Here is a 21,113-nt window from a genome sequence, read left to right as displayed (position 1 = left end):
GGGCGCGCGGCGGCGGCGGCGGCGGCCATGGCGGACGCGGGGGCGCTGATGCGGCGCTACGAGGGCGCGGCGCGGGGCCGCGGCGTGGCGGCGGCCGGCTGGCGCCTCTGCCTGGCGCACCGCTTCGAGGAGCGGCGGCAGCCGTACTGCGCCTCCGACGTGCCGCTCGCCGACGTCCTGCGGCACGTCGGCCTCGGCTTGCGGTACGGGGGGGAGGCCGGGCTGGGGGCGGCGGGCCTCGGGCTGCGGGGACGGGGCGTGGGGGGGCCCGGGGGCAGGGCGCGTGAGGGGCGGGGGGTGGCTCCGGGGGACAGGGCACGGTGGGGTGGCCCTAGAGGACGGGGTGTGGGGGCTGTTGGGTGGCCCTAGGGGATGGGGTGTGGGGGCTGTGGGGTGGCCCTATGGGGCAGAGCGTGGTGGGGTGGCCCTGGGTGACAGGGTATAGGGAATGGTGGGGTGGCCCTATGGGGCAGAGCGTGGTGGAGTGGCCCTGGGTGACAGGGTATTGGGGCTGTGGGGTGGCCCTGGGTGACAGAGCGTGGTGGGGTGGCCCTGGGTGACAGGATATAGGAGGTGTGGGGTGGTTGCAGGTGACATGGTATGTGTGTGTGACCCCAGGTGCAGGGAACACTGTGCATGTGGGGTGGCCTGTGCACCCTCATGTGGACATCTGTGGGGCAGGTGGGGGGCTGTAGGGTGTGGGGATGGTGTCCATCGGCGTGGAGGGCTGCATGGGGAGGCCAGGGGCACAGTGGGGGCAAGGCTGGGGGGCAGGGAGGTGGCTCCCAGCTCGGGGCCAGGCCTGGGGGGGGTGCGCACGCCCTGCCTGGTGCGTGCGGCCCCGGGCTGGCACGGGGGCCGTGGGCAGGCTGCCCGTGGGAAACAGGCTCTGCGGACCGAAGCGTGGAGCCGAGCTGCTCTCCTGGCCCTGACTCGGCACGCCAGGGACGCACGTCCACGAGATCCTTCCCGTGAGGAGCGGGCTTCACCCAAACCCCCACGCGCCGCCCGACGAGAGGGGCGTCGTCCGGGGGAGGCAGCCGAAACCTGCGGGTACAGCGAGGGTAGGGCTGCGCTAGGAAAAGAGGTGGATGCTGCGGAGAAGGAGACAGCTGCCAGCGCCGCGGCTGCCCGGCTCCCTGGCGCGAGCAGCGGGAGCACTGGTAGGACTGCTCTTCTGGCAGAGCCGGTGGTGGAGGTGGCGTCCCAGAGCGCACTCGGCAGGCTTAGGGAGCGTGCAAAGCTCTTGCAGATGTTCTGCAGCCTGGGCTCTCCCGAAAGGAGAGCGCGGACGCCGGAGGTAGTGTCGGGTGCTGGCTGGTGGGTACTTTGCTTTTGCGGTGATTGCAGGGAGCAGCCCCTGGGAGAGGATGTTCCCCACTTTCTTCCACCTTCAAGGTTTTCTGCTGGTATCTGTCAGTGTTGTCTCAGAGCTTCTTCCCTAGACAGCATCATGTGTTTGTTGTGTTGCATAAGACAACTTTCTTTTGGCAGATTGTGGAGATAAAACATACACATTAAAAATATTTTGAAATGCTGTGAACTATAGCCCCTCGGGTGTACAGGAGTTCTTCTGAAGCACAGCAGAGCCAGCTTTGAGCTATCATGTGCCATAAGCAAGCAGGAAAAATGTATATGGAAAACAGTACTTTAACCTTGAAAAGCTGTGCTTGTAAAATTGTCAGTGTTCAAAGAGCAGTATTATGCAATCATCAAAGTTGACATTGGAATGGATGGCAGTGTAATTTATTTGCTTGTGCTTGCTCTGCGTTTATCACCTTTGTTTTCTGAGCTCTTTTTCCTGCTCCTGCCCTCCTCCTGATGGTTGGGGGCAGGGAAGAAGGTGTTCCTGTGTTCAAGGCAGGAAGCTGCGAGGTGGACTTATGAAAGGCTGCTGAAGGTTGCTGCCTGTGAAGCTAGTCCGTGCAAAACCTGATGAAGAGGCAGATAATGGATTGCTTTGTATTATGGTGCATGCTGGTTTTTACCTGAGCAACATATATTCTAACATCCCTAATGCAAGCCTGAGTATCTGGAAACTGAGAGCGTGGGTCACGTGTAGTATGTGGTAGATAAGGGTTGTTGGAAAAACAGCAACTGCAGGTCAATAGTGACTTGAGCTCAGTGTGTGTTGTGGTGACTTTTCTTTTCAGCAAGAAACCAAGGAAAAAGAAGCTATTGGCTCTTGCTCTGCTCAGACTTACAAGGTAGATTGTTTATGATCTCAAAGTATCTGCAGAAGGCAAAGCTTCCTTGTAATGGGGCTCCTGTCCAGCAAGCAAAGGAGAGGTGGGTCCAAGTGGTGTTGATTAATGAGGGACTAGTTGATGTGAGGACATGAGGGAAATGTCCAGGACATAGGTGTGAGCCAGAACCAATACATCTGTCTAGAAGAGCTCAACCAGGAAACGGGCGGGGTGTGGGAGCATGAGGCTGGGTGTGGGAGCGTCAGGCTGGGTCACTGTAGTATGTGCTATGTGGATGGCTGCAATGGCTCTTCTGGCCTTTGAACAAGGAGTCCTGGACTACTTATCGAGAATGCTGTGTCAACAGGGTCCTTTCCCTCGTGCCATTGAAAATGTCAGTGTTGAAGACAATTCTAGGCCGCTGGCCCCAGTTGTTCAGCAGCTCCTAACATTCTTGTAGGACCAGGGCCTGTACAATGTTTTTTGGGGTGTACTCTTGCCACAGGACAGCCAACCAACTAAAACCCAGGAGATGGTGCTGCGAGAGAAGCCTAGCACTTGATCCCCTGGATTTCAGTCTCTGAAACCCTACAGGTTGGGATGGTCTCTCCTGTTGCAGATGTTCAAATGAACTGTGATTGCTCCCCACTTGCTTAGGGCAGAGTGAGTAGCAGCTCCTTTCTTGGGGCACCTATGGCAGGATGGTGCTGTGCCTTGGAACACCAGAAGCAGAAACCTCACCTGTTGCAGGCCCTTGAACCTCCAGGGAGTGCCGAGATAGCCTTGGGATTGCAACATGTTTTTGGCCAAGAAAGTCCAGGACTGTGGGAGGAGCATCCTAGGCTGATTTGGGTTCGTGCGTCACTGTTGTGCTGAACCTCTGACAGGTGTCCTCTGTTCCTCACCCCTCCTCCTGCAGCCCAGACAAGTGCTGCATGGCATGACTGGAGTATTGAAAGCTCTGGGACACAGTTTTTAGGCCTACGTGTTAATCAGGGTTCATAGGATAATTCCTTCATTGAAACACAGCTGCAAACATGCAAAGAAAAAGTAGTTGGGAAACTTTGCCCTCTGGCACGTGCGAAGGCTCTTGGTGCGGGGAGACAGGTGGATGCTGCGCTGGCAGGGGTGGAGGGTCTCTGGAGAGGGCCTTGTGCTGCGCTAGAGGGTGGCTGATACGTTCTGGAAGATGTTTGCAACATAGATCTGGAATAATAGAGAAAGCTGGGTGATGTTTGGACAGGTTTTAATTCCACTGCCAATTTGAATGGAAAAGAATGCCCCCCAGCCCTGGCATGTCTTCAAGCATTACAGAACATGAAGACTTTCTCCTGATGATTTTGCAGCCCTGTGAGAGTTGTTGATAATTGGCAGGATTATGCAGGGATTCAACCGCATGATATGTGATGGTGGGGGGGGGGAGAACTGAGGAGGAGTTTGCTGTTGAGATAACAAAATAGCTCAAGCTGGAGAAGTTCTCTGATGCTGGTTTAAAAAGCTCTTCCTTGAGAGGACCTAGTGCCAAAAACTCGCGTCAGTGGTGTAGTCAGAGCTGTTTCAGCTGCGAGAAGAGCAGTTGCAGCTGATGAGACAAAGATAGCGGCAGGTGCTGATTCAGGGCAGCTCCACAGGCCAGGCTGGTTCTCTTGGTGTGCAGGGCTCCTTCGGCTGAAGTGTCCCCAAATAGATATGAAGTTAAATATGTTGGAATAGGAGGGTGGGCTGCAATTGGATCGCATAAGATTGCATCCTGGAAAATGCAAATCTGAGAGGGATTTTGGGGACCTTAGAAATTGGTGAATAAAGGTGAAGGTGCAGTGGCTGTGTGGCCAAAAAGGCAGATGAGTTCCTTTACTGAGTAAAGATGGAGAGTGTTGTGATGTTGATGACTTGTGTCCTGGCTTACCAAAACCAGTTCTTGCTCCTTTGTGAAGGGCACTGAAGGATGGAGAGAGCACAGAGCAGCTGGAGTGTTTGCTGTATTAGATTGCCCCTAAATTCACTTTGGTGCTGATGTTTGTGGCTGTTGTCATCTCTGTGCCACTGGTGATAGCGGGGGGAGAGGGGCTACAGGTGAGTAGGGTCTCTCTTCCTCCTTGAAGCTGGGGTGGGAGGTATGCTCCAGAGGGGATTTCTGCTGCCAGATTCCCCTTGCTATATGGGACTGTCCTCAGCATCCTGCTAGCGTGGCAGTATGGGACCCTGGTGTCCCGTTGGAGTGGGCCAGGCTGGGTGCTCCTGGCCGCAGCGCTTTTCTCACGTTTGTGCCAGCCATCCTACACAAGCAGCCCTCTCTGTGGCTTCATAGCGCAGCACCTGGTGGCCACTCTTGGCTGAGGACAGTGCTTGCTACTTGTCTGCTTGGGAACTGGGCCTGCTCTGGCGGTGCTTCCAGTTCAGTCTCTCCTGTCTGTTCCTTCAAGTTCAGCAGCTTCTTTCAGTCTGGCAGCTATTTTATGCGTGCTAACTTTATTTAGCTGAAAGACTTAACTTGGGCAGTTAATTAGCCAAAGCCAATCTCTTTTATGAGTGACTCCTTGGCAATCCAGCCCTATTCTTATTGCCTGGAGTGGTGCTGGCACATCCAGGTCTGGGTGTGCTCCTCTGTTTGCTCCACTGTCTGGATCTCTTGATTCCCAGGCCTTCGGGTGAGAAGTTATCTGATGGTAGTGCCTGGCTCCACCACCAGGGTGTGTGTGTATTTGTGTCTCGCTTGTGTAGCATGCAAGCTGGGATGAACTTCCTGGATCCAGAGAGCGAGTGCTGTCTGTCCTAAGGTACTTGTCCCCGATACCAGCCACCTGCAGAGACATAGCACTTGGATGTAGCTGGACAGCGCATTGCAACAGGAGCGTGGAGGTGGAAGAGCAAGGTTTGCCTCCTCAGAGGAGGAGGATATGGCTTCCTCTGGGCTTGTACCTCAGCTCTGAGACTCTTTACCAGGGTGCGCAGTACCAGGTATGGTGGTGCTGGTTGTGTTCACTCCCACTTCTTGGAGGGACAGCTGGTAATGCTTTGAGCTGGGAAAGCTTCCTGGCCCTGCACAGGCAGGGGAGCTGAGTGGGGAGCGTGGGCCTTGATCTCTGCCCACGTATTGCAGCACTGTTTTTTCACCATGCCCTTGTACATAGGCTGTGGCTCAGGGTGAGCCTGAGAGTTGCTCTGCTGCGAGTGTTTCCTGACCCATCTGCAGTGCAGCAAGATCTCAGGAGCAGGAGCTGTCACACACTGCCCATGGGGCCCAGAGGTTCCTGTGAGGCATTTGTGCATCTGTACAGGAGGAGGAGCTGGAACATATGGCAGCCACATGCTCCAGAGTAGTGATGGAGAAGGGGCAGTGAGAGTAGCTCCCATATCTTTTCATACCTCTCTTTCCTTGCAGATATTTCAGATGGTGGTACAAGAAAACCCGCCTAGAGAAGAAATATCCATTCATTGACCTCTTAAGTGCAGTCCCTCTACAGCAGATCTATGGTGAGCCTACAGTTTGGGCACTGGGTTCGTGTGGAGGGGAATGCCAGTATTTACCCCAGGTCCTGGAGTTGCGCCAGGCGCTGGTGGTAAGGCTGCTGGGACCTCCCCAGGCTTCTGTGGTTAGGCTGAAATAGGAGAAGAGTGATAGGACGGGGCACCAGGCTGGAGGTGCAGGTTTTTCCGGAGCTGATGTGAGGAGCAGGGCCTCCTGTAGGGCAGGCACTCTGGTGTGTTGGGAGCAGTATGGGTGCTGCTGACCGGGAAAAGGATGTGTGGGGGGCAGCCAACATGCTAGAGGTATGGGCAGTTCTTAGAGGCCCTCAAAGCTGCAGAGGGAGATTGAGCTAAAGCCTGCTGTGTGCAGTACCGCAAGGAAGAACAGGAGTGATGATTTCTGTGTTTGCCAGGGTGCCCGCTGGGCGGGATCGGGGGAGGCACCATCACCCGCGGCTGGCGGGGCGAGTTCTGCCGCTGGCAGCTAAATCCTGGGATTTACCATTACGAAACGGTCATCGCTAACCAGGTAGGTGCAACTGTCTTCCAGCCCCGTCCCCTCTATGCTTGACAGCACTTTTTAGCGTAGGCCAGGCAGGCTGAGTCTTACCGCTGCCCCAGGGTGGAAGGCTGGTGCTGTAAAGCAGCAGTGCTGACACCAGATTGGCAGCTGAGCAGTGAGTAGTCTTGGACATGAGCATTGGAGGTCTGCTCCCTGCTTTGCCTCCTAGGTGGGTGTTTGGCGAACCAGGCAGTGTCATCCTGGCAGGGCTTTTTAGCACATTGCCCTCTGAGCAAGAGTTCAGGGCAGGTGGGGCCAAGCGGGATGCTCCAGCTTGAGGACTGGGACAGTAAGGAAAGAGCTACTTGAAGTGACAGTGTGTAGTGGTTGGAGGCTGTGCCTCTGCAGCCCCAGCTGTCTCGCACCTCCAAGCCTGTTGTGCCCCAGCTGGCTAGAGAGGAGCTGTTGTTTCTAGGGGTGTAGCCAACTGGCCTGTGTTGAGGAGTGTCTGGGAGTCTGCTGTGCAGCCTCATACTACATATGGAGCTAGGGAGGAGCTGGATGTGCTGAGACTTCATTCTTGTGGGGGAATGTCTAAGACTTTACAAGATCTGAGCAGCCCACCTCTGAGTGTTGGAGGTCTGGAGATTGTGGGCGCCCATGCAGGCGGGAGGAGTCACACTCATTAAAGGAAGGCCTCACAGTGGGAGTATCTGCCAGTCGTTCCTTCTGGTAGGTGTAGTGGGTATGGTTTGGGTGTGCGTGGCCCCCTAAGGCAGCCAGGGCTTGGTCTGTGTGGGGCCTGAGAGCCGGGTGGGGGGTGTGAGCTGCATTGGAGCTGCCTGTGCTGTAGAGGCCTCTGCTCCTGGGCTTGTCTCATCGCTTTGCCCTCCTCTCCTTTCCAGTTTACAGTGTGTCTGCGTCGCAAGGGGCAGACAGTTTACCAGCAGGTGCTGTCAGTGGAGAAACCCAGTACTCTGCAGGGCTGGAACTGGGGCTACTGTGGCCACTATGCCTTCTACCATGCACTTTACCCTCGTGCCTGGACAGTCTACGAGCTCCCCGGGCAAAACGTGGTGCTCACTTGCCGCCAGGTCTCTCCTGTCATCCCCCACAACTACCAGGTAGGGAGGCCGTGGCGCCGTGCTCGCTGCAGCCCGCTCTGAACGCTGGGTGGCGTGGGTGCTGTTCCCGCTTGCAAGCGCCGTGTACAGTGGGATGCTGGGCTGAGCTCTGTCCTGCAGCAGAGCTGGAGGATGGCAGCCCAGACCTGGCCTTGCGAACGGGAGCCGGTGTTGCGGTGGCTGCTGGGTGAGCTCTGGGTCCCCAAGAGCACTGTTGTGGTCTGGACAAGGTGCTATAAATTTTTGAAGAGGACTGCCTGTTTTGGGGCTTGAATGCCCCACTGTGCCCTTTTGGAAGGCTGAACTGGCTTATTGCCTGCTGCTTCCCTTAATTAGTTTCCCTAATTAAGCTGTGGAGGCAGGTGCTGCTGCCTCATCCACAGCACTGGATGTCCTTCCAGCAAATGGGTAAGGAATAGTCTTTGGGATGGTGTGACAAATGTGGCCATGTGCAGCTGCCTTTAGGGAAGTGGGTCAGTGTGCTCCCTGCAGCAGGGGAGGCACTGGAGGCACGAGTGTCCACACCAGGCTGTGGCAGCACAGCTATTACAAATCAGGTTGGCAGGGACTTAGAGCTACTTTGAGTAGGAATAAAGGGTCAGCACAGCAGACAGTCCTGATCCTGTAATATCTGCTGGTTAAGATATGTCCAGGACAGGCCCTGAGCAATGGCTTGGTTCTCAGATCTCCATGTCTCCAGTTCAGGCAGGAAATGCTCAGAGCTGGTGAATTTTAGATGCCTGAGCACTGCATGCTGTGCCTACAAATGCTGCAGTAGATGAGTAAGTCCCTTGTCCTCTGTCTAGTTTTAGGAGTAGTGGAGCAACATGGAATAGCAGAGCTCGCTTGTCACCAAACTGCTTGCAGCTTGAGGGAAGAAAGGCCAGGCCAGGAGTGAATCAAGGATGGGTGGAGTGTCCATGTTGGGGCTTATGGCTCCTCATGGCGAGTGGGTCCCAGCACTCCTGAAGTGCCATAGAGACAGAGGTGGCTGAGATGTTGCTTAATTCTGTAGGCTTTCATCCTGGTTTATTTTCTTTCCTAGCCTGGTCTTTTCTGTCCTGGTTTGTCCTAAGATCGTGTCCCTAGTGCCAGCTGCTATCTGGGCCTGTAACAGTCAGACCCTGGTAAGGCATTGCCTGTGCTGAGGCTGTTGCTGCTGGGAGGGGTTGTCCTCTTTTTTCCTTTTTGTGCTCTGCTCTGGCAGCTGTTTCTTTCTCTTCTGTGCTTTGATATTTTGTCTGGCTTGTTCCTGCACTTGTTTCTGTGCTGTGACTTTCCCAACTCCTGTCCATGGGGCATGGCAGGCTGATAGCCATGCCATTGCTGCATGAAGGGTTAGGTGCTAGCATTTTAGGAATCCCTCAGCCTGTTTTTGTGGATCAGTTTATCACTGAGTGCTCATTCCAAGGTGCTCCTGACAGTATTTTAGCTGGTTTCTGCCAGCCCTTCCTATGTGAGGGCTATTTATTAGCTAGAGTTGCCCAACTACAGTCTCCACTTAGCAACATTCCCCAGGCAGAAGGAACCTCTGCAGAAATAAGGAAATTCCAGAGGCTGGCAGTAAGGGATGCCTTGCTAATCCTGCTGTGTGTTCCCAGCCTTGGGTGAGGGCAGGAGGCTGTGCTGCAGACATTCCTGACCATGATGCTCCCTTAAGAAGCAGGTGGGTCTGTAGCTGCAGGTGTTGGCCTGCTGAGCACTTGAGACATGCACCTGAGTGTTATGACACTGATTTCCTTCTGTCTCTGCAGTGCCTGGTGTGGATTTGCCTGCTCAGGGTTTGTGACCTGAATTGTTTTACCTGCCCCCACAATTCCTCTGCTCCAGTTTGGTACCAGGCTCCAGAGGTGGAACTGAAAGACTGAGTCATTCCTTGTGCTCTTGCACCTGCCTTAGCCCAGACAGTTTCTTCTGGCACTAGGGGAAGCAGTGCTCTGAGCAGTTCGCTGCAGAGTGCAAGATCTATATATGGTGTTGTCTGTCTCTACCAGGACTCCAGCCTGCCAGTGGGAGTGTTCATCTGGGAGGTGGAGAATGGGAATGATGAGGACGTGGACGTCTCCATCATGTTCAGCCTGCAGAACGGCACGGGTACGAAGGAGGACAAGAGAGGAGGGCACTGGAATGAGTCCTTCACCTTTGAGAAGGAGGGCAAGCAGGTTGCTGGAGTTCTGCTGCATCACTGCACTCCTGTGAATCCCTTCACCCTTGCTATCTCTGCCCAGGAGAAGGTAAAGGGCCAGCTAGTTGTTGGTGGTCTGTGGGCTCACAGCACCCCTCCCAGCAGGGAGCCAGGGGTGAGGCATGAGTGTCCTGTGTGGCAGAGGTCTGGATGGTTGTGCCTGGGAATGAGCCCATCCTGGTCCTGTCTGACTGCTGGTGCAGCTCCCAGTGTGGAGAGCTGTGTAGCCCTTCTGAATGTGGGGTCTGTGGGCTATTTCTGGGCAGCTAGTGAGGGACAGGTGTGTGATGTGCCTTGGGTCAGAGTTTGCACTGCTCCTGGCTCTTACCTGACTGCCAGGGTGGGAGTAGGAGTGTGACTCCAAGTAGCTCCAAACAGTGCCCTGTTTGAGGAGAGTGATTCCATTATAGAAGCTGGAGTGAAGCTTGCAGGACACTGCATGAGTAGATCTGGAGTTAGCATTGATGGGCAACATGCAGAAGGGAATTTAGGGCTGCGGGGCTGTGGCGTGGTTCACTGTTCTCCCCACCTGCTCCACAAGAGGACCAGCTCCTAGTTTGGGCTCTCTGGGGAGTCTGATCTCCTCTCACGCAGCAGAAACAGGCAAGGTGCTCACATTACCTACTCCTCAGAGGGAGTCCTTACCTTGACACAGCCTTTCATCCCCAGGCTGGCACCAGAGTCACCCACTTGACAGCATTCAATCCCACAGGATTAGGTAAAGAGGTGTGGCAAGACCTCCTTCAGGATGGCAGGCTGGATTCCCCTGCAGGTGAGTTGTCCTTTCTTTGTGGTTGAGGCCAGGCCTGCGCAGAAGTGAGCAGAAGGAGTGTGTGACTGCCCTGATGCCAGGACACAGAACACCAGCCCTGGCAAACAGCTGGTTTTCCCTTCCTCTCACTGCCTGGATGTGGTCACAGGGAGTGTAACATCTGGAGGAAGCTCTTGCAGAAGTGAATGGAGAGATTCTGTCCCTGTGGAAAGGTCATGTCCCTTGGGCAGTGCAGGATAAAGGCCTAAAATAGGAAGTATTCTTGACAAAGCTGTTCAGGGCTGCCCGATGCACAAAGGGCTGGCTTACCTGTTGTTGTCACTCAGCTCTTGCTCTTTGTTGATGCTGTGGCCTGTCCCAAGTCCTATGGCACTTATAGGACATGAAAAGGAATTTTAATCTGTATTTGAATTTCCTGTTTAGTTTCATTGTTGTGCTGTCCTTGTTGTGGTTTCATGGCATGAGTGAAGGTTCTCCAAAAGTTGTTTTTGCCACTTCAGGGCTGTTCTCTGCTACATACTTTGGATATACTAATATCTTATTCTGACCAAGGTTGCACAGAGTTGAATTTTCTACTGATCTAGCCATAGTGATACCCAGCCACCTTCTCTAAATTTATGTTGTCAGTGCTGCGAGCAATGCCGGCTTAGACTTGCCCTTCTAGTGGTCATTTAACACATCTCAGGTTTTGGTGTTGACATAATTTTCTGTCTCGTTGCTACATGGGTTTCCTGAAAGTGTCTGAAATTCCCTGGATAATTCTTCATCATCTCTAGCTGTCTGCTTGCTCTGTCTGCAGAGAGCCTTAAAATGGAATATTGCAGCCCTTGGTGCTAACCTGTTATTGCAATAAAAGCTAGACCTTTTGTCCAATGTCCTAGCCAGCATTTGAACGAGAGTCATGCTGACAAATTCAATGTTGCAGGTGCTGAGACTTTGCAAAAATTTTTTTGAAGCTTAAATTATGTAAAGCATTTACATAAATATTTCTGGAGACAGATCTCCTACCTGCTTGTCTGCAGATGCAGTCAGAGCTCTGGAGGCTATTGGGATGTGGTTTTCCTCTGTGCATGCTAGGCATTATCATAGTTGGGATCTGTGCTCCTGTTAAAATTGTTGCCTAAATGAGTTTACTTGGCGCACATGTCAGGGCCAGCATGTAATCATCCAGTCTCCCCAAGGGCTTTTCTTAAATACAGGCACAATTCAAGCACCTTCAAACAGTTGGAAAGAGGACTATCATTTATGAGTGATTGTGTTTGCATTGATAGCAGCGCAGGTACAGAGGCACTCTGTCCATTCCACTCATGCCTGGTGACTTTCTTGCCTAATTAGCTCCTATGCTTCTGCTTGTTTATTTGTAACTTCTGCCTATGGCAGATACTTTTCTTGTTTGCAAAAAGCAATTACTCATGTGCAGTAATATTGTCACTGAAATGTCCTGGGTGTTCTCTCCAGGTCATAAGGGGGCTGGAGCATGCCTGAGTGGCTTTGTACCCCTCAGGACATCACCTCCAGTCTCTCTGGGCTCAGCTGGCTTTTGTTGTCATTTGTGAACGTTTCTTGGTGGCAGGCAGAAGCACCCCAACGGAGAAGGGAGAAGTGGTTGCAGCAGCTGTGTGCTCCAGCTGTACAGTGCCTGCCCGAGGGCATAGGACGCTCGAGCTGGCTCTGGCATGGGACATGCCCTGTGTTCATTTTGGCTCAAAGGAGAAACTGCACTTCAGGTGAGTGGGTTGTATGCAGCCACACAGTTGAGCTCTTGGGCCTGCTTCAGGCAGAGCTTGGCTTGTGTGCCTGGAGCTCCTTTCTTTTCCTCCCAACTTTCTGACTCTGGCTTGAATGTTGCCCAGGGAGCCTTGTGCTACCTACTGTTTGCAATTGCCTGGCTCTGATGTGGCCATGACCCTGCCAGGTCACGTAGAGAGTGAATATTCCCCTGCCCAGTGGATATGTAGGACCCTCTTTCCAACACCCATACTTTTCCTATAGGTAGTATCCCTCAGCACTGCTTGTTAACCTTTCAGCTGGCATGGAGACTTGGATCCTCCAGCTCTGTCCCTCTGGCATCCCAGCACTGGCTTTTCTCAGCTGTTTCGGAAGCTCCACAGTCTTTTCTAGCCTCAGCATCCTTGCACTAGCAATCCCTTTAGTCTCATATTCCTCATGCTCCCACTGCAGTTCAGCTCTTCTCACCTGACTGAGGGTGGCTAAGTGGGATGTCTGGGCTAGGTGGGCTTCCCAGATGTGCCTCTACCTGCCCCCTACAGCAGACATTGTGGGTGGGTGTTGAGGATCCTGACAAATCTCTGTTCTGCAGGCGATACACACGCTATTTTAGCAGCAAAGGCGATGCTGCTCCTGCTCTGTCACATTATGCTCTAACACACTATGAGGAGTGGGAGGAGAAGATTGATGCGTGGCAGAAGCCCATCCTGGAGAACAGGTGAAGTACATAAGAACAGCAGCCTGTGTAGAGTAGCTTAGCACCCTTCTGGCAGACAGCACTAGGCTGAAAATTTGAGGTTGGATCTTGGAGCGAGCTGGCAAGTAGCAGCAAGGTGATCCCCTGCTAGGACAGTGGTCCCCAGGGCCCTGTGCAGCTCTGTCGCATGCTGTGGGGGAGATGCAGCAGAGAATGTGTTTACTGGGTGCTGATCCTGGCCCTTAGAGCACAGTGATGCCTGCTGGCCTTGTGGGGCTATTCAGAGTAGAAGCACTGTGTCTTTTCCTCTGTGGCAGGGGCAGGTTGGATGCTCTGGTGGCCTGACATCCCTCATGGGGTTCCCTCCAAGTTGGAGCTCCAGGGAACAGCGGGGCTGTTAGTTGCTTGTGCTCAGGTTCACTGTCCTAGCTGTTGTGGCTGAGTTTCCATTTTGCCTGCAGCCACCTGCCTCCCTGGTACAAGTCAGCCCTGTTCAATGAGCTGTACTTCCTGACAGACGGGGGGACCATCTGGGTGGAGCTGCCCCCGGACTGCTGTGCGGAGGATGTGCAGGGGCCAGCAGGGGCTGGCCTGTCCCAGCTCCTCCCTGTCCTGCGGGAGTACGGAAGGTTTGCTTATTTGGAAGGTAACTTGCAGAGAAATGATGAATGGTCCCAACTCAACCCTTCCTGATGCTGTTCTGCCTGTTGTGCAGTAGCTTTTCACATGCTGCTGGGTGGAGAGCAGTGCTGACTAGCTGTTCCCAGAAAATCCACTATGGGGTCAAGCATGCTGCAGCATGAAGCTTTCCCCAGATCCCTGGGTGACCTACATAGGGGAGGTATTTCACATTCCCCAGTGGGAATCCCTGCCTATGCCAGGGAAAGGACCCAGCCTCTGGGGCTGTGTGGGAGGGAGGATTTGCATCTTGTCTCCCCTCCTTCACCACCCCTCTGTGCTTACAGGCCAAGAGTACCGGATGTATAATACCTATGATGTCCATTTCTATGCCTCTTTTGCTCTCATCATGCTGTGGCCCAAGCTGCAGATCAGCCTGCAGTATGACATCGGTGAGTGACCTAGGAGACCTTGACTTGACCCCTGCTGATGTCTTGACTTACGGGAGAGACAGAGGATTTGGGGCTGCTCCTGCTATAGAAATAGGTGCTATGGAGCCAGCATCCCCTTTGCTCTTGTTATGCCCTGGGACTTGTGAGTGCCCAATGTCCATTCCCATCTGCTGCTACTCAACATCTCTCTGCTAGCATTGTATTACAGTCTTGCTACTTCTTTGCTGTGCTGTGCTGTGGCCCTACCTGAGCTGGAGAAGTCCTTGGTCTTCAAAGCTTTCTTCTCATGCCCCTCCTACCAGGGGACGTGTGACCCTCTGTTGCTTGCCCCATGCTAGGGGCCAGGGACAAGGACCTCATGTGACACTGTTGTAAGTGCACTCACCTTAACTGAGGTGGTGGCAGAGCACTGGAACTCCACTGGTTGTGGAGTCTCCTTCTCTGGAGATATTCAAAACCTGCTTGTACATGATCCTGTCTAACATGCTCTAGGTGACCCAGCTTGAGCAGGGGGGTTGGCCTGGATAGATCCCTTCCAGCCTCAACCATTTTGTCATTCTGAGTCTGTGACTGAGGGCGGAGGGGAGGTGTGTAGCTGTTGGCAGACTCCGCTTTGGACAGGTGTGGAGGCTCCTTTGTGTTGGCCCAGCCTGCAGTGGTCCCAGAGGGGACTGAGTCAGAGCACAGCCCTCTGCTGAGCTGAGGGAGAGCCCACCTTTCCAGTCCTTGGTGCTACTGTCATCTCAGTTAAGGCAAGTGCACTTATGACAGTGTCACGTGAGGTCCTTGTGCCTGGCCCCTAGCATGGGGCAAGGGACAGAGAGTTGCGTGTCCCTTGCTGAGAGGAGACTGGGAGCTGGCCAATATCCCCTCATCCCTCTGCAGGATGCTGGCTCCTTTAACCCCAACCCAAGCAGGGAGCCTGGTGTGCTGCAGATACTGCAGGGGGCTGGTGGCCTCTGCCTGTGGTTAGGGCTTGCTGCTGCAATGCTTGCTGCCGGCACTCTCATGGTTCCTGCTTTGTATACTCCCCAGCTGTCACCGTGGTGAATGAGGATGTCCAGCCCCGGCAGTACTTGATGCATGGTCAGACAGCCCAGGTGAAGCTGAAGAATGTGGTGCCACATGACATTGGGGACCCAGGTAAAGGGCCTGGCCTGGCCTGCTGAGAGCCAGAGGTGGGTATAGGGCTGCTCACACACCTCTGTTAGTTAACTCCCAAGCTGTGGGGCAGCCCATCCTTGTGTAGGCTATATGGTGCATAGTGTGCTGCTTTTGGGAGCAGGAGGCCTGGATGGCCCTCACTGTTCAGGGTGGTGATGGCAATGCAGATTATGTTGTGTGAAGCCTGTGCAAGAGAGACATGGTGAAGTTAAAGCAGTAGGAGCAAGGCTGTTCTCAGGAGAGATGGCACAGGATGCAGTATGTTGTTTTGGTGCTACTTGATCATAGCACTCTTGGGAGCTTGCATGTAGGTAGGCGAGTGAATGTTTGTTGCTTCCTGGACTGCTACATCTGCTCTGTCCTCACACAGGTGATGAACCATGGCAGCGTGTCAATGCCTATCTGATCCATGACACAGCCAGCTGGAAGGACCTGAACCTGAAGTTTGTGCTGCAAGTGTACCGTGACTACTACCTGACAAATGACTCTCTGTACTTGAGGGATATGTGGCCAGTCTGCCAGGTACTGGGGGCATGGTCCTGCCTCACAGCTCCCCACTAAAGGGAAGGAAGCAGCATCTTCCCTAGCTTTAACTGGGAGACATGTGACATCAGGGAGCAGAGACAAATTATGTCCAAGCAGAGCATGAGGGGCATTTGTGGGAGAAAGCTGCAGAGAGTGCTTGGGCTGCATGGCTCTCTTCTGTCTCCCATAGGCTGTGATGGAGTCAGAGCTGAAGTTTGACACAGATAACGATGGGCTCATTGAAAATGGTGGCTTTGCTGACCAGACGTATGATGCGTGGGCAGTAACAGGAGCCAGGTGAGTAAGAGACGAGTGGCACTGAGAAGGTGGAGAATGGCAAACTGGGGCATGGGCAGGGGAAATAACTCAGAGCTGGGAAGGCGGCCCCAACGTGTTGTAGGGGTCTGCACAACCCATGCTGCATCCAGCATCACCAAAACTGCTTTCCTTTATTCTGGCAGTGCCTACTGTGGTGGGCTGTGGCTGGCAGCTGTCTGTATGATGTGTAAGATGGCAGATGTGCTAGGCGATGGTGAAACCCTGCAAAAATACACTGCCATCCTGCAGAAGGGCAAGGAAGCATTTGAGAGGCTGCTCTGGAATGGTGCGTATCCTCCAGTGGGAAGCTGCACTCCGTTCAGCCTGTAAGGGCCACCAGGCTGGCCATGCCCTGCTTTGAGATGCAGGCCTTCCTCAGGGCATAGAGCCATGCTGAGGAGCCTTGGGGTGCTGTGACCTCAGCTGGTGGACAAGGGAAGGTGGGGAGGTGTCAAGCCTCCAAATGGAGAGGAAGGAGCAGGTACCAGGGAGGGATGTTGTCATCCACAAAGGGAGGCAAGGGAACAGAAAGCATATGGTGCCAAAGAGTGGCTTGGGAAAGGAAGGAGGGGAACACCTTGTGAAAAAGGTGCGGTGTTCCTGCTGTACTGGGAGGAGTAGTGGCAGCATGCACAAGGGATACAACCATCGGTTTACACTGTTTACTGTCTCTTCCAGGAAAATACTACAACTATGACAGCAGTGGGAGCGTCACCGCCAGCAGCATCATGTCAGACCAGTGTGCTGGGCAGTGGTTTCTTGGGGCTTGTGGCCTGGACCAAGGGCAGTTTGAGGTAAGAGAAGACCCAGCATGATCCAGAGCAGCTGGGCTGTGGTGAGCTGCCCATGCCTGAAGAAGAGCAGTAGGGCTACATGGTGTGGGTTAGGCATTAGTCTGTTAGCTGCTGATGTGGAGGACTCTGACCCACTCCTGTGCAGCAGCAGTACTCTGGAACAGAGGACTTCATGCTCATTAACAGTGCAGCTCATTAAACTGAAATATATTTGTGAAAAGACTATGCATCAAGAGTGTGTGTAATCTGTCAAATGGAGCTCACTTTGAAGAAGTTTCTGCTGGAACTTGTTCTCAGCAAAATACTTGTTTAGAAAGCAGAGAAAATGTGTCCATGTTATTAATTGCCAGTTTAAAGTCCTGAATGAAAATCAGAGGAGACCAAGATCTGTTTGGGGCCCTGAAGTCCATAGCTCTTCATTTGCAAGAGAAGGATCAACTAAAGACTATCCTATCAGATGTTAGTATTATAATTTCCAGGACACAACGGGGTAGTAGAGCAATCAGATGGGTTATTTATGACCAACAGACACTTGACAGATCCCACTGCTGCACAGCAAAACTCCCTTTAATAGTGCAGGGCAGGTGAAAGCTTTGTGTATCTGAAGGACAGCGGAATGACGCCTTGAGTTGCATGAAGGTTCACTTTGTAGTCTGTTAGTATTTGAGGGGAGCTTGAAATAGCCTGTCCTGGGAGCAGATTGTACAAAACATCTTAGGATTTAATGAGAACCACTGGTTTCTGCCTGTACCCTCCTGTGTTTATTCTTGTTTGGATTTCTTGAGCAGGGAGACTTGGACTGTGCCCAGGACTGTAGGTGACATTTTGCCCAGGCCCCATGCAGCGATGTCCAAACATTCCTTTATGGGGGAAATAGTAAACGTGGTGCAGTCAAGTTTCACTTGCCTCTTCCTTAGGCCTCTGATTTTGCTTGGTGTATCTTTCCTCTCCTATAACAAGTGAGCTTTGAGCTTACTGAAGACTTTATGCTGCTGAACTTCTCTATTACTACAGTCATCCAGTTTTGTCCACATGATGTTTTGCTTTCTGTGCTGTTGGCACCACTCCTATGTTTGTCATTTCATTACCGCACTCCTGCTGTGTGCCCAGGTCAATAATGAAATAGAAAGAAAAGTCTGTGACCCCAGTCTTGAAGGAATTCTACCCCGGCCTTCTGCCAGAAGGACAGCTACACACAGCCCCTCCGCTAATCGCTTCTTCCTTAGCAACACTTGTACTTATCACCAGATACAGAGCCACAGTGAGGAGGGGGAAAAAAAATACTATATTCAGTGCGTGGCTTTAATGAACATAAAAGCGACATACCTTTTCTTGATACGTGTCTACCAAAGTTATTTGGTTAGACTGCTCAGCCTGCCTTTTGCAAGCTCATTTCACTTCATGCCTTCCCTTTCCTCTGGCTTTAGTTACAACAAACTTGCAAGAAAAGTCTAGTGCATCACTGAGGTTGGGCTGGACTAGTGTGCCAAGAATTACATGACTCTCTCCTCTCTTAGCAAATGTTACACCAGTTGGTTATGTTCCCGCTCCAAAACATCACTTCTGATTTGATCATCGTGAAAAGTCTGTTATGGCTTTCTAGTTGTGTTAGCGCAGGATAACACTACACAGTCTTCTTGTTAAAACATTACTGAGTTGTGATCTCTGCAGTATTTCTCAATATTATTACTAATACTGAAAGTAGTGGAAAAACACTGACTTTTAGTTATGTACAGAGGCTTTTTAATCTTGATGCAATACTTAAAAAGCATTGCAGCTACTATGCACTATTTGGCTTGCAGGCCTCTTAGTGCTGACTTTAACTCCTTTTGTAAGAGCTTACTCTGCAGAATTATTTGCAGTTTGTTCACTTAACTTGAGCTCCTGGCTTTAGTTTATTGAGGAACTGTTTTGTTGTTTTTCTCCACCCTTCTCTTCTAGGAAAAAGATGCTTTCACTTTCTCTTGCTGTTTTCCTTGGAACAGCTACTTAACCAGAAAGCCACCATCTCTTTCCCTGTCATCTTATTTTCTTTTCAAAACTTCTCAAGTACAGATTCTTTCACAATCAGACATGGAAAACATAAGGCATCCTGTACATCTGGGTCTGAGCTCTTCCATGCAACTTGCATCAGCACCCAATTACAGAAGTTAATCAAATTCTGATCAAGAACAAGCCCTATTTTCTTCTATTTTTTTTTCCACTGAGCTGAGGCTGGATCTCCTGTGTTCAGTTACTTAACTTACCATGGCTAGCCATTTCTGTAAGATTCCCAGGACTGGCTCAAATGAAGTCTGAGGTACCCAAGATCCTGCTCAGTTCACTGCTTGCAGTGGTGAATTCTGCCCATTGGGAGTAAGGGAGGAACCTACCAATGTCCAAAACACTCACTCCCCAGCTGGGAGCTGCATTCCCATGTAGTCATGAAGCCTTACCAAAATGTTTCCTTTTGACAAGAAGGTATCTTCAGCCCCACTGACCCCAGACCCCCTGGGGACTGCATAGACATGTACAGCTGTACATGTTTCAGCCACCACTGCTCAGTGTGCCATCTCTTCTAGGTATTGCAGTGCCTGTTGTACCTGCAGTAGCTGATGGAAACAGACTGATGGGATGAAAGAACAGTACAGCAATTTCACCAGGAGGAAGTCTGGGGCCCCAGATACTCATTACCTGAAAAACATGCAGCTGTGACCAGAAAAAGGCCAGGAATTCAAATAAGGCAGTTATGAGTGGGGTTGGCCTGGTCCCCAGAGCAAAGTCCTAAGAAAAGCAATGGGTTTGATCAGTGTCTGAAAGCAAGAGGCTTTTTCAGGAGTCATGATAGTTGGATGAGTTATTGGCCTGCCTTCAGTGAGCAACAATGGTCTCTTCTAGTCTAAAATCTAACACTGGCTGAGGGGTATGAGTAAGCACTGAGGCAAAGCATGTGTGTGTTCATGCTCTGTCCCTCCCTGTCTTTCTCCCTATCTCCATGCAGGTCTTCCCTAAGAGTCATGTTGTTAGTGCGCTGAAGACCATCTTTGAGAAGAATGTTATGGGCTTTGCCGGCGGCACCATGGGAGCTGTGAATGGCATGACACCTGACGGGGTGCCGGACACCTCAAGCATACAGTCCAACGAGGTGTGGATTGGGGTAGTGTATGCCTTGGCTGCTACCATGATTCAGGAGGTGAGCAGGGGATTCTGCACCAGCAAGCAGTGGTTCTGGGTCTATGCCCTATCCTTGCACTCCAAGCAGATACTGATGGCCACCTTTCTTCCCAGGGCTTGGTACAGGAAGGTTTTCACACAGCAGAGGGCTGCTACCGGACAGTTTGGGAGCGGCTGGGTATGGCCTTCCAGACACCGGAGGCCTATTGTGAGAAGAAGGTCTTCCGCTCACTGGCCTACATGCGTCCCCTTAGCATTTGGAGCATGCAGCTAGCCCTGGAGAGCCGAGCCAGCCAGGCAGCAGCACCTACAGAGCGCACCCAGGCAAACTCCTTCAGTCCTTGAGCCCGGGAGCCCAGTGGTGTTGAGCAGATGAGTGAATCACCCTGGGGATGAGGGCCTCGGCTGGAGGGCAGGGACCCTGCCGTGGTGCCCTTCCCCACCCCTTTATAATAATCAAGTTGCTGTTTCCCTTCCCCATCTCCTCACCCAACCCACAGATCATGCCCTTCACCTTGGGGGCCTCCAGACACGGATGCTTAGCACAAGGGAGTCCAGAGGCACAAGTTATGTCTCTTCACCCTCACCAGCGAAAGGAGAAGAGTGGGATAAGGGGGCACTACTGAGGCTTGCGCCTCCCTTTCCCTATTGCTCAGGGCTCTGTCAGCCTGCAGGACAAGCAACTTTCTTCAATATAAGCTGGCACCATCTCCTAGGAGCAAGCAAGACCCTTCTCCTGCAGGCTTTGTCTGGGAGAAGTCAGTGGGCCTGGTAAGGTAGGAGCTGGCCTGCAGGGCTAATAAGTGAGTGAGTGTGTGAAGTGAGGACCTTGGACCAGCGTGGGATGTGGCTGCCTGCACCAGATCTGGCTGCTTGTTGCAGCTGTACATAGACACGTGGATACTGTAGATGTTTCTCTGCTTTGTAACTGCTACAGACAAACCAGCTGTCCTGGACTGACCCTTGCCCTCCCCCCTCCTCCCGCCCCAGCTCTGCCTGCAGCTGGAGTTGGTTCTAGGTTTGGTGCAGTGCTTGAGAGATCAGGGAGCTTTGGCCTAGCCCAGGAGCTCGCTTGAGATGGGATCTGCCTACCCAGCCCCTGTGCCACAACTGCTTATGGAGCTGTGAGCTTCTCCCCACCACCAGAAGCTGGCTGTGCATGTCCCCCAGACAGGGAGCACACAGGAGAGCTTGTGGCAAGTACAATCCACAGCAGGGCCTTCCTTCTTGGCCCGTGACAATCTGAGCCCCGATCCTGGCCCAGGTGGAGCAGTATGTCCCTGGTCCGGTACTGTGGCACCTCTCCCTGCTTGCACAGCAATAGACTTCTGTGGGCAGTGGAGCAGATTTTAGATTATGAATTGTTTTAAATTAAGTTCTTAATAAATGATTATCCAGCTGTCTCTCCCTGGTGGTGTACTTCCTTT

The 21,113-nt window shown here is 52.6% G+C and overlaps 1 protein-coding gene across 1 annotated transcript; it reads left to right on the top strand.

The window, feature by feature from the left end:
- Positions 1-27: 27 nt before the first annotated feature.
- Positions 28-21,089, top strand: GBA2 (glucosylceramidase beta 2). Its single transcript, XM_062600225.1, has 17 exons — positions 28-203; positions 5,569-5,660; positions 6,068-6,183; positions 7,062-7,280; positions 9,275-9,514; positions 10,135-10,237; positions 11,811-11,964; positions 12,558-12,683; positions 13,124-13,308; positions 13,628-13,732; positions 14,768-14,875; positions 15,267-15,418; positions 15,612-15,718; positions 15,883-16,025; positions 16,418-16,533; positions 19,514-19,705; positions 19,801-21,089. Exons 1-17 carry the CDS (start codon positions 28-30, stop codon positions 20,029-20,031), a joined length of 2,565 nt encoding a protein of 854 aa, XP_062456209.1. The 3' UTR covers positions 20,032-21,089.
- Positions 21,090-21,113: the final 24 nt, after the last annotated feature.

This window comes from Rhea pennata, chromosome Z, assembly GCF_028389875.1.
Source record: "Rhea pennata isolate bPtePen1 chromosome Z, bPtePen1.pri, whole genome shotgun sequence".
NCBI lineage: Eukaryota > Metazoa > Chordata > Aves > Rheiformes > Rheidae > Rhea > Rhea pennata.
Note: the sequence above shows the minus strand (reverse complement) of the source record. Positions and strands in the feature narration are given on the sequence as shown.

Excerpts from the sequence above, each read along its gene's own strand:
- GBA2 (XM_062600225.1), top strand. The coding sequence starts at position 28 with ATGGCGGACGCGGGGGCGCTGATGCGGCGCTACGAGGGCGCGGCGCGG. Across the intron at positions 6,184-7,061 it reads AAACGGTCATCGCTAACCAG|TTTACAGTGTGTCTGCGTCG; the intron begins GTAGGTGCAACT and ends TCTCCTTTCCAG. Across the intron at positions 14,876-15,266 it reads ACATGACATTGGGGACCCAG|GTGATGAACCATGGCAGCGT; the intron begins GTAAAGGGCCTG and ends GTCCTCACACAG.